This window comes from Cololabis saira, chromosome 23 (genome assembly GCF_033807715.1).
Source record: "Cololabis saira isolate AMF1-May2022 chromosome 23, fColSai1.1, whole genome shotgun sequence".
Classification (NCBI taxonomy): domain Eukaryota; kingdom Metazoa; phylum Chordata; class Actinopteri; order Beloniformes; family Belonidae; genus Cololabis; species Cololabis saira.
Window position 1 is genome coordinate 16,498,906 of NC_084609.1, and position 18,036 is coordinate 16,516,941.

General features: G+C 40.5%; 1 protein-coding gene across 1 annotated transcript in view; it reads right to left on the minus strand.

Moving 5' to 3' along the window:
• LOC133424363 (thyrotropin-releasing hormone-degrading ectoenzyme-like) overlaps positions 1 to 18,036 on the minus strand; it is a 242,851-nt gene that overhangs the window by 119,455 nt on the left and 105,360 nt on the right. Inside the window, exon 5 of the mRNA XM_061714909.1 lies at positions 6,455 to 6,609. Within this exon, the coding sequence (XP_061570893.1) occupies positions 6,455 to 6,609 (155 nt within the window). The remainder of the gene's footprint in view (positions 1 to 6,454; positions 6,610 to 18,036) is intronic.

The window sequence follows — 18,036 nt, forward strand, 5'->3', positions numbered from 1 at the left end:
ACACCTATTGAGATTGTGTCAAACTACAAATATCTTGGCGTTGTTCTTGACGACACTCTCACCTTCCAACTTCACATCAATATGCTCTTGAAGAAACTGAAGTTGAAACTGAGCTTTTTCTTCAGAAACAAGTCCTGCTTTTCAGCTCTTGCTAGGAAACGGCTGGTTACTGCCACCTTCTTGCCTCTTTTGGACTATGGTGATGTCCTCTACATGAATGCATCTGCAAGCTGTCTCCAACTTCTGGATGCTGCGTACCATGGAGCGCTGCGCTTCATAACCGGTTGTAAACCACTTACACACCATTGTGTGCTTTACTGTCTGGTTAATTGGCCATCTCTTTCCATCCGCCGAACCCTCCACTGGTACACTCTCATTTACAAATCCATTCTTGGTCTGCTCCCACCCTACCTCTCTGTCTACTTTTCACGCAAGCAATCCAGATACGCTCTCCGTACGCAGGATATCATTACTTACTCCATCCCCTTGGTCCGCACAGAGAAAGGCAAAAGGGCGTTCTCTTTTGCAGCCCCGTCCGCTTGGAATTCCTTGCAACAGAGTCTGAAGTTGACGAACCTGATTCCCCTTGCTAGTTTTAAGCTTTTGCTTAGAGACATGGAGAGTGCATCTTTATCTTGTACTTGCACTAGATGACCTCTGCCGCAGCTAAGCATTTAAAGCACATAAGCTAGTCTGTGTTCTACAAGTTTTATTTTTGTCTGGGGCTAGTGTACTAACCTGATATCTCTATTTTCCAGCTATTTAACGGTTATAGTGTATTGTCATTTCCACTCTGCATCAGTTTCAAGTGTTATGTCCTGTCATATCTTGTCATGTCTCATTTTTATGTTTTATGCAACTGTGTGGATGTGAACAGGTCACACTTGAAAATGAGTCTTCGGACTCAAGTGTTTTATCTGTATAAATAAAGGATAAATAAATAAATAAATAAATAAAAACATGAGCCCATCTTTGTCTGAAGAGCCAATTTACATGAGACGGACAACGCTGGCAAAAGTCAGACACGAGAACTGCAAAAACCATGACTTTAGTGTGTGGAGGCCACAACAAGCCAGAGGATGTCAAGTGGGATGTCAACTAGGGCTGGGCGATATGGACCAAAAGTCATATCTCGATATTTTCTAGCTGAATGGCGATACTCGATATATATCGATATTTTTTCTGTGCCATAATTGGGGTTTCCCCCAAAGCATTATAGCATAGCATCTCTGTTAGCTTCATTTTTTTCTGAGGCAAACCCTTAAAAAAACAGTCAGTTTTAATACAAAGCCTCGTGCCAAATGTCACACAGGTTCCTTTATTAACAGAGGTCTGCACAATATCAAAATGTATAAAACAAATGAAATAAAAATAAACTGCCTGCATATATAGAATAAAAATGCTTCTTGAATAAAATAAAACAAATATCCCTTTCCTGCATAACAATTAAATTAAAATACACTGTGCAATTAATACAATGTAGACAGTAACAGGCAGACTTTTCCACTGAGGTTGACAGTTGTGCAAATAACAAAACATTTGTGCAAATCTCAAATAAAACATTCAAGTCAATTTGTCACAAAATAAGCTATATCAAAATCGTAAAAAAAAAAAAAAAAAAAAAAAAATCTTTTACTTATTTTTTTAATAATCGATATAAACGATATTGTCTCGTACCATATCGCGTTTGAAAATATATCGATATATATTAAAATCTCGATATATCGCCCAGCCCTAATGTCAACCATGGATGAGGAGAGGTTCATTTTGAAAGTTGAAATCACATTTTATTTAAATCCCATCCCTTTAAGTATTAAAGCAAAAAGACATGCTGTGCAGGTTTTGAAGATGACAGTGAGTGTTACCTCATAATTACGGTTTAGGATTATCACATGTTAGTGTTGTGTTGGTCCCAAACGAGCTGTTCAAAAAGTCAAATCTTTTAGGCGGACAAACTGAACTCATTTTACATTGATTTCACAGTTTTACTGAAGTCAGTTGCATACAAGGCGGTAAGTGAGTAGAGACTGTGGTTGAATGATTTAAACTACTGTAATCTCTGGCCTTTCCACCTTTTGTAGTTTACACTCTGTGGTGAAACCTCCATTATAACAACAACGGAAAAAGAAAAAAAAAACTTACGGTACTTGCTGAGGGGCTCTCAAATCTTTTCACAGCAAGTGTACACTTCAGGTTCTGATATTTGGTCACTGAATGTTTGAGAAGCCTACAGTGACTGTACTAGTACATCGCAGTAGATATTAGTTCTTAGTAATAGTCAGTGATCCGGCTCAACAAGTCCAACAGCGATGCTAAACTGTAAACCAGTTGAAAAGACTGGTGTGTTGGTAAAAGGAACGGCCCGGTGGAAGGGGCCTTGTCACCTTCTCTACCCATGAGGCTCAGCCAGGCTCAGCCCTGCCTGCTGTGGTGATGATCACTGAAGCTCATAGGTACGTTTCTAATTTCAGAAATCCAGCTGGACAGGCAGCACTTAGAAGTCCCCTGCTTCTGAAACTCACAGTGGGAGCTGAAGTTGTATTACAGTCAGAGTTAAAAGCCGGAGTGTGGTGCTTGCACACCCAATGGCATCTAGGGTTAAGGAGGGCGATTTAACCATCTAGACTGAAGGGAGAAATGCTTGGAAATGATATATCTGGGGTAATGGAAGCAACTCTTAAGTCTTAAATGAAAGCTTCAGACACCTGTTTTCGCTGTTTTTAGTCATTTAAAATTCAGTGTATGCACATTCAATCGTAAAAAAAGAAAAAAATGGACATTGTTGTTCTTGCAGTCGCTTGGCATACCCTGCAGCAGGCCTACCGATACAGCAGGGTTACAAATAAGAAGTTAAAAATGCATAAACAACTACGATGAATGCCTTTAGGCGAGTAATGTTGTGTACAAGATAAAAATGCCAAAAGAATAAGGATATTCATTAGAGGATGAACTGATAGTCCGAATGCAATAAAGGCCTGATCTCACAGAGTGACTCCAATAAGTGAGAAATGTGTGGAATGTTGCTCGAGGATGGCTAAAATAAAATAACATTAGTGGTTCTTAAAGATGCAATTTGGAGCTTTCGGAGCATGTTTGTGTTAAAGCCCTAATAGAGCATATCTCTGATTAGTCTCAGATTAATCAGATGTGATTGCAAGTGGAAATCCACAACCGAGACGCCCACCCGATGGCCTCTGATTGAGCCCAAGCTAATCAGATTTCTGTTAAGAGAAGATGCTCACCGGGGGTTAATCAGACACCATTCATCATGGCACCATTAGCAGTCCATTGAGACCCAATTAATGATCCGATGAGGCTTTCATCAAGACCCCACTGCAAAGTCCCAGGAGATTAACAATACCATTATGTACAGCCAGTCATGTAGGTGTAATAAGATGATGCCAATATGTAAGACCAGTTTGCACCTTTACGTTTGGACAATCCTAAGAAGAAGTAATGACACGTGATGAAAGAGGTTAGATGATGCGCATAGACTGAAGTCAGTCTCTGTTCATGAATGGTGATCAAGTTTTTTTGCCTGTAAAGTAATAAACCGTCCTACTGTATTACATTTTGGCCATCATGGGGTGGCTTTTGAAGACTCCTGATCGTTCATTGTGGAAGGCAGTGGTAGTATTCACTAAGATTCCACACAAAGAGACCCAACTGATTAACCAGCGATGCATGTTGGTGGGTTAATAAAAAAGTGAGTGGCACCCGTCTTTGCAACATCCCCACTTTTGATATTCTTATTGATGTAGAAAAAAGGAGGGAAGAGGGGGCTTATGGGGGTTTTGGTTGATTTTGGGGTGGGGCTTTGCCGTTATGAGTTGTTTGTTTGTGTCTTTTCTTTACTTTTTTGTATATTGTTGATACTTGATTAGATTTTATTTCGAACATGCAAAAAAAAGAGTACAAAAAAGTAAAAAAACAGAATACAAATACAAATGTTGTACATACATACATACATACATACATACATACATACATACATACATACATACATACATACATACATACATACATACATACATACATACATACATACATACATACATACATACATACATACATACATACATACATACATACATACATATATATATATATATATATATATATATATATATATAAAATATATGTTTTGTTTTCTATTAACTACTGTTTCGAAATAAAAATGTCAATTCGATTCAAATTCAAAAAGAGATACTCTTCAAGCAAATATCATTTATAGAATAAAACATAGCAACACCAAACAAAATCGTTTTTTTTATTTTTTACTTATCATTTTCTATGTGATAAATATGTCCTGCAGTTTTCATGTAAAAAAAAAACAAAGACCTAGAGCACAGATAGAAAGAGAAGACAGACAATCCGGTTGGACCTTTCTTAAGATATTAACTTAATGAATCTTCTCCAAAACAAAAATGTAATACCCTCTTGCAGCCATCAGTGCAACAGGCTTAGAAAATGATATTCACTGCCAATAGAAGCCTGAGCTGACAGATATCAGCAGGGAATGCAGTTATTTTATATAGCAACGACGACTGGATGACTGTCCTCTTTCCCAACAAAGAGATGCCAGCAGGGTGTTTATTTAGTGGAAAAGGGCTTTTTCAGACTGACACTTGGCATCATCTTAAGCTCCTTTTACATTGGCGGATACCCCGCGTCGAACACTTGAACTTAGCCTGTCCTTTTTACACTGACTGAAACAGGGTGGCGCGTCGATCTCTGTCGATTCCCTCTGAGGGTTCACCTGATCAGAGATCAGGACTAATGTAAACAGAACTGATGTGGGATGGCGGGTCGTGGGTGGCATTTGTTGATGACAAGACGAGGATTACTGCAAGCTTCTCATCCTCAGAGCCACGGATGTCATAAATCAGCGTGTTACAGAGCTGTAATCTGCAACTGGCTACCAAAATGATAGACCGCGGCTTTGCGAGCCAAAAAAACAAACTGAAGAGCCTCCGAAGTTCTTTGCGCTCAATGAACACAACAGCCGGAGTGGCAGAGGCAGACTGCTGGTCATATTTGTGCATGGATTCACCACCTGCTCCGTCTCCTTCATTAGCCAGCTGTTCTGATGTTGGTGAAGCCGGAGAGGTCGACCAAACAGACAGCGGGCCGTCACGTTACGTAATACCACTCAATAATGCCTCCCGAGTCATCTTCCCTGAGGTATCGGGGAGGCAATAACATGCCCTGTGTTTACATTTTTCATCAATCTAAAAACGCCTAAAAATAAAAACTAGTCACTCTACAGGCAGCTGGTCCTTTTCTATCTCTGAAAACTTTCTAAATTCCAGGTCGATTCTTCCCTGATGTCTATGTTTTATCGTTCTTTCATTGAATCTGTCATCACTTTTTCTTTCATTTGTTGGTTTCAATCTTTAAAAGTCAAAGACAGAAACTTGCTCAATAAGGTTGTCAGTCTAAGCAGTAAAATCATCGGGTCGGCTCAACAAACATTACAAGATCTTTATAACAAACAGTTGATCAAGAAGGCAAACTCCGTATTGTCTGATTCTCACATCCCTTACATCAACAGTTTCAGTTTCTACCATCAGGTACACTGCTTAGACTCCCTTTTGCAAAGACAAACCGATATAAACACTCATTTGTTCCCTCCGCTATTGTTCTTTTAAATGCAGGAAGGAAAAGGTAGTGGGGGAAGCTTAGGTCTATACTACTATTGTAATTTATCATGTATATTTTATGTATATTTACCCATTGTGTGCTTCTCTTGTCGCGAAACTAATCGCCCCCTTGGGGACAAATAAAGTAATTGATTGATTGAAGAGAATGGTTGCGTATGGGAAGAATAAAGTCCCTGGTGTTCACATAGATGACGCCGAACAAGCAATAACAGACTTCAGGAGAAGAACCTGAAGTACGTGAACATCAAAGACCAGGCCAAGAACTCTCCCACCTCACAAACTGCTTTATATTCATATAGCCTACAATTCCCCAACCTTCACTCCTCTGAAGTCCCAAATCATGAACTAAACGATATATAGGCAACAGAGGAAGTTGGATTTTATCCTCACTCTCTCCAACACCATCTACTGTAAAGGCTAAAAACACCCCTGGAAAGGTCTTAACTATGCAATTACAAAAATTGTAGGGAAATGACAATTTTTTGGTAATTAGGGTTTACTGGAAATGTATTTGCATGAATAACCTATTTTTTTGCTTTGGCAGGTAGGCTTTAGTCTTTTACATCTGAAGTCGCACATGCTAAAATCCAGTCTGAGCTGTAAAGCCTTTTTGATTTTGTTAAGTCTTAAATCATTGAATTTGAGGCCCAAGTCTGACTTGATATTTACACTAGACCAGCAAGTGCTAATACGGCAGTGTATAACTGCATCACATTTATCTGGTAATGTCTGGTTTTGTAACTCCGTTTGACTTGTTTTCAGCAACACATGTATTGTGAGCGCCCCCCTACCTGATGGCAGATCTCGTGGACGACCACCATGGTGAGCTCCATCTGATAGGACGATGACGACACCTCAGCGTCCAACAGGATCTTCTGCTCCACAAAGACGCTCAGCCCCCAGTTCTCCATGGCAGCGTAGGGATGTTTTGGCACCGCCAATAAGTCTGAAAACACATTACAGACTTTCAGCACGCGCAGAGTAAGTTCTTCCACTGACAAACTCAGTCAGTTTCATCTCGTGAGATTACCCCTCATAAATAAAACAACACGGTCCTTTGACAGAACAACTGCTGGCATCAGAGCCCGTCTCAACATGGCAACACGAGTCCTTTTAAAAACCTGCAAAAGAAACCTTTCGTCTCCACAACATGGGTGCCTGCCGTTTTCCAGGTGGACTTCTACATACATCAGTATGAAAGACAGAAGGAGATCAAGATAGAGATGAAAGAAGATGCAGAAAAAAGGAGGAAGAGGGAGGGAGTTGAGATGAAAGTGGGAACCAAGTTTGTTTAGGTGAAGAAACTCATGAGCAACAGAAAGTGAGAAAAGAAGCTTGAAAATGAGTCGGAATACAGCAACGGTGAAACATTCAATTTGATTCTCGTAAGTTCACAACAAAGATTGTTTAAAAGGCGCTTTCCACAGAAACTAAACAAGTTCCCTTAAATCCAATACATTATAATCACTTTATAATCCAATTCAAACCATATTCAATAAAAGTAACATTTATTGAATCATAAGTGTTTTTTGTGCAGGTGCTTGGTGGTCATTCAGATGTAAAGCTTGACAAGGATCTACAAAGGTGGAACTTTTTCCCCACTGAAGCCCAGTTGATGTAATTTAAAAGGGTTGATTTAGTTGTGTACGACACTGAGCCTTTGAAAGCTTCATTTGTAACTCATTGATTGGGCTTTTTATACCAAAGCACACTATTAAAAAATGTAATAACAGTCACTCGCTGTCAACTATCGCAGAAGCGTCCCGAGGACATGCTGTTTTGGAAAGCCTCATTGTTGGGCGGTTAAATGCCACCATGAAGGTGATTTGTTTTAATTTTTCTTCTACATATGGCATAGTTAAAAAAGAAGAGAGGAAAAAAACTATCAAAGAGCTTTGATGGGGGATACATATTGCTGGATCTCTATGTTCCTCTCATATGTTGAAAAGCTTCAAAGCTTTTATTATGTTTTTACTCGATATATTTAAGTATTGGGAACTAAGGACACATGCAGATTTGGTCTTGATTGCAGAAATCTATCTATAGGTATTTCAAAAAGGTAAAAAAAAGGGGACTGCCAAATGTCCAAATGAGGACAAATTTCAAGTGACGCAAACGTGTCAAAGTGATTGATAGCCTTGTCTGTCACCAAAACATTTGTCAGTATAACGGTTAAAATGGGAGAAATGTGTTGAACTGCCGATTGAAACTGTGCCCCTAAATATTGTGGTGAGGTGGTAAACAAAAGAACAATCTCAGTCTGGAGCCCTGGGTTAAGGAGGAGTTTCCCTGCAGCAGCAGTTTTCTCAAACAAGCGCTCAGGGACATGTGACGTACTCGTCCTTTCTCCATTAGAGAGGAGCTAGTGGACACGGTGAAGTGGCTGAGGAGGACCGCTTCAGTGGTTCAGAAGTAATTTAAGCAGAAATGTGCCGTTTTGGAGTACAAAGGTGGAGTTGTTTCAAGTGAGGAGGGGAGAGTCGTAACAGAGCAGCCGGAAACATTGAGGACGCTTGATTAAAAGAGGAGATCAAAAGGGAAGAGAAACATCAAAAATGAGTTTTATCACCATTACAGAAATCTGCCCGTTTAAGAGAAGGAAGAGGAGGCATTTTCATATAAATGAGCAAGAAACGTTCATGTCTCAGTTTAAATTTAAAATAAGATTAAAGGTGCAACAATTTGTCAAGTTGGAGGCAGACTTTTACATAACATTTACTGAACACACATCCTTTTTACCTTTAATATTTACTCAAGCAATGAAGACAAATTTAACAGCAGTCACTTCATCGATCTTCATCAATCAAGTATTTTTTTCTGTATTCTCACACTGGTCGCTATAGCTCCAGATTTCAGGCCATACCTTCACTATAGTGTTGTTTTGATGAATTCATATAATCTCAGGCAGCTTAATGACCACATTTTTGGGGCGAAGGTAAAGTTTCTGAAATGAAGCAACCGCAGAACATGGTACTTCCACAAGAGACTTGCACAACAGACACAAGAGACGACAGGAGCATCTTTTCATCTGCTCTTCTTCCCTTCTTCCCAGTCACTGGAGAGCAGTATCATCCTGGGCCCATCAGATCACATGACTTCTATCCATTGCTCCCCAGTCCAATTTTTATTGATCCCAGCAAGCTGAAAGTGGTTTGTTGTACCAATCTCCTTAGTTGTTTGAATCGTTTGATGTTTGCTAAATTGGTTTTCCAGCTTCCTGGCACACAGGGCAGTCTTGCCTGCACATTTGCTGAGATACACAAAGAAAATTTTATCTCATGGAGACTCATAAAACTGAATAAACAGTCGAGAGGACACAGTCATACAGCTGAGCCTTTAGATATAGTACTATTTTTTTTATAAAAGGTAAAAAAGAAAATCACAAAACAAATTTTTTTTTGAAAGACGTAATAATACATTTTATATTTTATATTTTTCTCTACTCATTCTTCAGTAATTATTTAATCCCTTCTTTCATTCTTCTCCCACTAAATGATGGAGGTCAGGGTTTCCAGTCACAAGTCGACGCTGCATTGTTTTAGCAGCTAAGCAAGATGATGACATTTGTTTGACATTTCCAGTCTGAGTTTCCCACTGACTTTCTTCTAATGTTTTTTAAGATAAACATTGAAGTAAATAAATATTCCTGACCTCTCTGCTTACACACTCTCACACTGCGCTCAACTTCTCAGCAGAGGGCTGAGCTCCAGTGGACTGTTTCTGAGTCTGACTCCAGAACTCTGCAGCAACCATCAGTCAGCGCTGTCAGGGCAGGTACTCAGGTATGAACAGATGTCTCAATTTGACTCCTCAGACTGCCAGGTGGCCCCTTTTCCGATGACGATCTCTCTTGCAGAAAGAAGGCAGTCATGAAGACCCACTGGGTGTCTGGAGTTTAAGGGCCAGAGGTCTGTTTTGAAGGAATCGGGATGTGTCCTTTCATGGTTTCAAATGTGAATTCATGGGGAAACATTGAATTGTAAGCTGATATCCTTTGAGCACCATCCAATAAAGAAGATAGTGGTATCTTCTTGGGGGTCTCTTGGGGTCTTCTTGAAGAAGGAAGGTGTAATTGGAAGCCAAAACAGTGAGAATCATCATTATCATCATAATCATCATCTTTAATGACATGCCCTAAAGGTTTGTCAAACTTTCCGACCAAGGCCCAAATAAATTATTAAAATATTCCCCAACCTAGGAATTTTTGAGTTGTGTACTAGAATTAATTTTCTCAAGTCCAAATTAGTATAAAGGGGACCATTTGCATGACAGCAGCTACTTCTGATACAGTTCTCTGCTACCGTTTCACCTGTCTGGAGAAAAAAAAAAGGCTCATGACAGAGTGAAGGGCATGAGCAAGGGGCCACATCCGGTGAGATGGTTTGATGCAATCAGTCAAGAAAAGTGCAATTCCATTATTGTCCACTAGGGGCTGAATAAAAGTTAATCAATGTGCAATTAACACCTCTTGGACAAATGTCTGATCTGACATAGTTACTGCTACTTTTGGTCTCAATTGCTAGATTTTACATCCATGACAACGGTAAGGGGTTTGGATTTTTATGTACATAATCAGGTAAAATAATATAAAACCACAAACAAAGACTTTCACAAACAAAGGAGCATAATTGGTTTTATTTTGAAGGGTAATATGGCCTGTAGTGGTATAACTTCTACTAAGAGAGTAGACTGTTATGATTGCAACACTAAGGGCCTGATTTACTAAAGGTTTGCGTGTGTAAAAACGTGTGCAAACTTGACATCACCCGCAAACCAAAGTGCCAGCTGATCTACTAACAGCGTGCAAAGACGACTGTGCCTCTGAAATGCGCAAAATAGCACACGCTATTCATTTAGTACTTTTGCCCTGATGAATAATCAATATGGGGCGTACCCGCCAGAAATCGCTAAATACTGGGAGGGGAAGATGAAAATATGTCCATTTACCACACGCAATGAGATTTACCAAGCCTGAAAGTTTTTGCGGGGATTGTGATTGCGTCTGTATTTAATACGTTCGAAAGGAAGGTGCTAATCTGCCCAGCATTACGCAGGGATGCTTGTGGTGAGGATTCTCCACATGCAAAAGGAGAAATATTTTATTTGAATGTTAAATCGAGTATTATTCAGCAAAAGGTTGCCACAGGAGGCACATTCTTTTTTTTATTTGTGATAATAAATAAATCACGTGTTTTCATGGAGAACAAAGTGTTTCTTATTGTGCGCCTATACTTGTTCTGCAGTTGTCATACCCCGGTGTTGTGCCGTATTCAGCACCCCTGCCGTGAAAAGCACCCCCTTGTCTGACAAAAATGATATTCTCATTCCGTGTCACGTTCTGTTTAGCGTCCAGTTTTGTGTTAATGATTCATGTTTAAATGCGCTCATGGATTCCACAATAGTCATACTTTCCCACAATCACAGTCACAGATAACAAAAATCGGGTGAATGGTTATTGATGTCATTAATTAATAGCCTGCTTACTGTGTTGTCTTCCATAATATTTGTCAATATATATAATATAAACTCCTAAGTATGTGTTTGTGTGAGTGTGTATATATAAATATATTGAAGTGTCAGTGTGTTGTTTTTTTTCTTGGTCTACTTATCACTGAATATACGAGGGGGTGCTTTTCACGGCAGGGGTGCTGAATACGGCACAACAATTTGCCTCTTCCACTAATATCTCTAACTCCAACTCGTTAAATTTCATTTTGCGCTCGCAAACCGTAAGACCTCATTTAAATACTGCTGTTTCCACCTGTTATCAATTGCGCACGCAATCTTAGTTGATCACCCGCAAAACACACAACAACAGCACGTGCAAACTTTTTCAGTGCACACGCAATTTAGTACTCTTTATTTAGGATCTTAGTAAATCGGGCCCTAAGAGTGTTGCAATCATGTCTTGTTGATTGCAACCAAACTCCAACGATCTAACTTTCAGACTGAGGCTCATGCAGACCTAAGATGCTTTGCAGTTCATCAACTGGCCGATGGAGGCTGGCTGCAACAGTGAGTAAATCTTTTACTCATTTTACTCATTTTGGTATTAAACATAGTCCAAACCTGGTCCAGCTGCCTTCCCAACGGCTGTTTCTTCTGCCATTTGCTTACTTTTGGATTTTTGGATTGACCAGGGTTGGGCAGAGTCAGTTCCTGCTAACATGTCACCTTGCAGAGCAATGAAAAAGGGTTTGGTTCTGTGTTTTTACAGTCTTTGGTTAGGAGCCTGATGTGAAGTCCCGTTGGTGTTAGATGTTACAAAATGAACATCACCATCTCTTTATCCTCCATATGATGTTGGTTCAAAACCACCAATTTACTTTTTCTTCATATGTCCAAGTCTGGAACAAACATTTATCCACACGTACCAATTCAGTATAAATGTTGAACTTGTGAACAAAACAGATTTACAAACAGCCTGTCAGAATAGAATCTGTTTGCATTCTTATTAAATATCATTGTGTTCGTCTATATCACTGCAACACTACGATCAGTCAAAACCAAACTTTCTTCTCTTACCAGGAAGCAAAAACATTGGGTGGAGGTTAAACAAATTCCTTGGTTTGGGGCTGCGTTGATCTGAAATCATGTCATTCAGTGACATTACAGATCAGAGTAAAACTCCACAGCTTTCTCATATTTATCTCAAGCCGTTTACATTTTGCTGCAGTAGCTGTACCTCAGAAGTGGATTGCAGCAATTTGAAAACCTTTCCTCCCTAACAAGAGGCAAAGACTTGAGAGGCTGACACCACTGCAACACCGACCTCTGAGAACTATCCTAGGACTTGTGTACACTAGACTATCCTAACACAATGAAGTTGCTACATTTCCCATGACACAGCAGGATATGATTTTTGACACCTCCCTAATTACATGTCCCTGTTTTTCAAAGCCCACTTTTACAGGACAGAAAGTTTGCAGAGCTATTTTTAATAGAGTGGCAAATATTACACAACTTGTTTTTCCAGTCCTGCATGGAAACCTGCAAACAGCAGAAAACTGACTATCGTTTTGGCTTCACAGTTTTGTCCTGGTTTACCCAAAGCTGATGACAAAGTGACACAACGGAAAGAATCACCCTCCCACCTACACACACGGATACAAGGTGAGGAAATCTGAGGTGTGTGCAGAAGCTCCTCCTCAATGACAGTGCAAGCTGGAGTTAAACTTTAACTCAATATCATGTAGCACACTTTGGGTAATCAAAGTGACATTCTTGGTCTCAGTTCATCAAAAATTAACAATTTGTGTAACACAAATAGCAGTTTTGTAAAATAATCGACATGTGGTATTTTTATACTTTGAGGTTCGAGCAGCAAATACGTTTTTAATTAAGTCAAACTTCTGCATGGTTCTTTTATTTAAAAAAAACCAACAAGTTTATTGTGCAACATCACATCATATTTTCACAAAATTCCCAGGTGACTCATCCAATCACCAAAGGTCAGAGTGAAAGCTCAGCAGAAACTGTGTGAATGTCAGCGTCATCAGTTTGTCTGGTGGTTTGTAGGAAGTTTGTAGGTCAGAGACACCAGAGCAATTAGTGGCCAAACAGCCTGAACACATTCATCAGCATGTGTTTATGCTCACAAGCTTCCTTTTGCTTACAAATACCCGCAAGAACTGCTGCATGGCCGCGCAATACTGGACAATGTTAATCTCCCAAGTTAACACTGTGATTGTGGGCTCAGATGTTATTTTCCAGATTCCTAGGGTCCCTAAATTGATTATTAAAGCCTAAAAGGTCATTTGTGTGATTAGGAATTAATAATAGTTATACTTTGTTGTTCAGATCCTTTGGGTTAAATTGGTTTGAAGCAGATTAAGGAATGGGCTTGCTATGTTACATCCTGCTGACCAATCCCTGTGAGCTGCGAGATCAGAGGGGACAGAGCTCTTAGGCCACGTTTACACGTAGCCGGGTATTTACAAAAACGGATATTTTCCCCTCTACGTTTTCAAAAAAATCCTCGTTTACACGGACCCGCATGAAAACGCTCTTAACGTCATGCAAGCCAATCAGAATCCTGGAAAAACATCAACAAATGACACGTGTGTAACTTCCAGTTAAGGCTGATTTATGGTTCCGCGTTACATTAACGCAGAGCCTACGGCGTAGGGTACGCGGCGACGCGCACGTACCCCGCGCGTCGCCGCGTACCCTACGCCGTCGATTTAACGCGGAACCATAATTCAGGCTTCATGCTGCTGGCTGACGCGCTCACAGGCTTGAATGAGCAGGAGGCTGGACGGGGGGGGGGGGGAGTTACTTTTAAGTGTGACTTTAGAATATTAAACAGGTAAAATACAAGAAAATATTGACGGTGGCCAAACTAATTCTAAACACAGGTCGCACACATGACGCTGGTGAGTTTCTGGTGCATAATGTGACGTTCTGAAGCTTAAATCTCCGTTTTCCTCCGTTTTCCTCCGTTTAGACGCAAACGGGAAAACGGAGTTTTTGAAAATCTCCACTTTGGCCGGAGTTTTCAGAAATGATCGTTTTTGGTGACTTTGACCTCCGTTTCCGTGTAAACGAACGGCCAAAACGCATGAAAACGCCTCCGTTTTTGTAAATACCCGGCTACGTGTAAACGGGGCCTTAATCTCATCCACTAGAACCATCGTCAAGATTAATAGAAATTCAAAAGGGAATCCATCCACCCACCCATCTATCCACCTCCTAACGCGTATGCATGGCATCTTCTCCAGCTCGGGCTCTTTTGAAGAGGACACAGAGGCGTTTGCATTGCCAATGAAGATCCAGGACTCCAATGAGCTCCAGATCTGTCCAAAGTCCCCCTTCCAGACACTTTCAAAGAAGAAGAAGAAATCAAGGAAGTGACTGGATGAAGCATATGTCATAATCAAGTGGTTTTTCATTCCCGATGTGTTACATATCAATATGTGGCCAGAAGCCCTTTGCACCTCTTTACTGTTTCAGGTGCATAAGGAAATGCTCTACAGCTGCATATTTATCTACAACGTGCATTATTTATGTAGTAATGTATTCATATATTTCATTTTTATATTTTTATATTCATTTCTGTATTATTTAATTATTTTTTCCAGGATTATTTCTGTAGTCCGGCGCTTACTAATAAGGTGGCATTACTAACTAAGGAATCATGCAGGACTGGTCATGTGACAGAACCAAGCAGAAGCAACCTTGTCTGACTGAATCCACATTAAAGAAGCCATATGTCTTTGACAGCATATGGTCAACATATGGGGAGTGAGGCCAGGACTCAAACCACCAGCTTTCAGCTCTTTGTTTTGTTTCTTTTATTTAGGTTCTTTTATTTACTTATTTATTTAGTAAAGAGCAGAACATGTTTTCTGCTTTATCTGTCATGGTAACTGACCGACTCATGGGTTAAAAAATTGTTATTAGATTCCTAACAGGATACCATCTGTAAATGTTTTAGTACATGTTTATATATTTGACTATCCCGTGCGCCATTTGCACGGGATGAAAACTATCTGGGGACCTGCATAGATTTGTAATAATCACGGAGGACATCTGTGATTTTAATCCCATCTGAATGCACCATGTCTGTGATTTGTAAAGTAAAAATTCCACTTGAAATTACCATCCCTATTTCAGCAAACACCATGGTGATGAGATATTTGAATTTCCGTCCGAATGCACGTGCCAATCATTCAATGATGTGCGGGCTGGACTCTTAAGAAAAAAACTCGTCACCTTTTCTTCCTCGTTCCCGGCATAATTTTGACAATTGCGGTCCATAGTGAGATATTATGTTACATCAGCCTATATCCAGCCCATACAGTGTAATGGGGCTTCACCCCACTGTCAAGTGTCATCAAACTTAAAAGATGGATGTGGATAGGCCACGTATGCAGAATGGACCCAAGCGCCATCCCAAGGGTAGCCATGAGATGGACACCACCAGGAAAGAGAAAAAGAGGCCGACCCAAAGAGACCTGGAGAAGATCGGTCGAGAAAGAAATGAAAGAACTTGGATGGACCTGGGGCCAAGTGCAGCACTGGGCAGCAGACAGACAGCATTGGCGTTCATTGGTGAAGACCTTATGCGCTACCTAGCACAAAGAGGATTAATAAATAATAATAATAATAATAATAATAACAGTGTAATGATCTGATATTTTTAGCCGATAAACAAAGAAATGAATCAACATTAAGTTTCAAACAGAGACTTATGAAATAAGAAGTCCAGATCAGCGGAAAAAGACGGGGAGATGACGACACGTGTGGCTGCATCACCCAGTAGGAAACGTTATCTTTCATCAGACTAAAAGCCTATAGGGCTTCAACGAAAACTCCAGACATGGTTACATTTACTGTGACCATGGAAACTTAAAACAGACTGAGACATCATTTTCATCAATTTCATCACTTCTCAAAATGTGACGTGTCATCATGGAAATGTAACTCCAATATTTTTTAACTCATTTAATGTTAAATCAAATGTAATGGTTTAATAAAATGCAATGCCCGAGGTCACATCTGGGACTTCAATGCACAGAACTGAATACAGATGTGGGGGTGTAATTTCAGAGCGACTGCAGGTCCAGGGGTAATTGTAGTCCAGTGTGAATACCACAAAAGAGGATAATAATAAAACTGGCTTCTTGTTGGGTGCTATTGGCTGTTGGCAGGCTGATTTAGCCTGTGTAGTAAAAATTTGCTCATTAAAAGTGTTATTAGAAATCTTTCAGTCATCCTAGTTATTTTGGGTAGCCCTGGATGATCTTGTGTGAGTTAAAGCCCGCCCACTCCGCACTGTGATTGGTTGGGTCGGGTCCAGCACCACTGGAAGTAGCTGTAAAAAGGAGAAATAGCAGGCCGGGTTCACTTCAGAGAATGCTTGCAAAGTGAAAGCATACGGTTAGTCAGGCCTTCTTGGAGTGCTACAAAACTTAATTTGCATGATTCATTTTCCAGCTCAAAAGCCACTTGTCTTGATTATTTTTAAAGCTGAATAATTTTAGTGATGTACAATTAATGCATCAGAATTCCCTCAGAGCTTTTACATGGACACTAGAGCATATGAATGCTGTAGCTGAGGCCGAGCATGACTGCGGGACTACAACAGCTGATGCATGATGAAACGTACTGCATGTGTTACTATGGGTTCTATCAGTAATCAGCTCCACCCAATCATGTGCAAACCTCCTCTCACTGGTTGACTGTGATTGGCTGACAGCTCATTACCCACATGGCTGGGGCTCAGACAGCAGAACTGATTGGCTGCGGAGGAGAAATGGAAATGTGATTGTTTTAAGTTAAGGGGGGAGGGGGGGTAATCTGCTGCTGGGTTTAAGGTGGAACATGTAAATGAGACATTATATTCACCAGACATTTAAATTAAACTGAAATGAATCGTTTCATTTTACCGCAGAGCAAAGCTTCAGAAGGTCCCCCATGTCCCACAACACACACACACAGAAACTTGAAATATAACCTAAATTAGATTCACTTCACACACTCTAGTGTCGCTCTCAAGCAGTTACTCGGGTGTGTCAACTGGATTCTCCCTGTGCCTGCAGACTCGTTTTCATTACGCTGCTTTGTGTCAGAAATGGAGAACTACTATTCTGATTTTGCTCACTTGGACTTTTGACAAATCTAAGTATCAACGTGCGACACTTAATATCCAAGTGTCATGTCATGAGTCCATTGTGTCTCAGGCTGAAACAAACCTGTTTCATGAAATAAATTGAAAAATCAACTTGGTACCTTGGTGTCCGGGGAGAGGCATGTGGATGGATGGATTGAGGGAAGGTGGCTCAGTTGGTAGAGCGTTCGCCCATGAACCTGAAGGTCAGTGGTTCGAACCCTAGTTCCGCCTGTGTCCACCAAAGTGTCCTTGGGCAAGACACTGAATCCCCCGGTTGCTCCCGGTTGTCAGGCCAGCGCCATTGTATGGCAGCTCCGCCGACGACCGGTGTGTGAATGTGTGCGTGTGTGGGTGAATGTTTGCAGTGTAAAGCGCTTTGGGGCTGTAGGAGTACAGCTGGAAAGCGCTATATAAGTGTAAGCCATTTACCATTTACCATGGGCTGAGATCTAGCTTTGTTTAATAAAACACTCAGGTAATATAAATGTAGAACCTCAATGTTCCTTAGTGACTTTTGAGCCTGCAAGAAGCCTGCAAAGATGTCAAACCTTCACTGAGAGGTGTGCTCTTAAAGGAAAACGACAAAATACACAATTAGAGCTGCAAGCAGCGATGAACGGGCCCTCGCACCCTTGTGCACGTTCAGTCGTGCTGCAGTGGAAGCGCTTGTATGACTTGCATGTAGATGTCTTCAGGCCTGGACATTAAGCGGATGACACCAGCCACGACTCTCTATATCAAACCATTCAAAAGTTATGG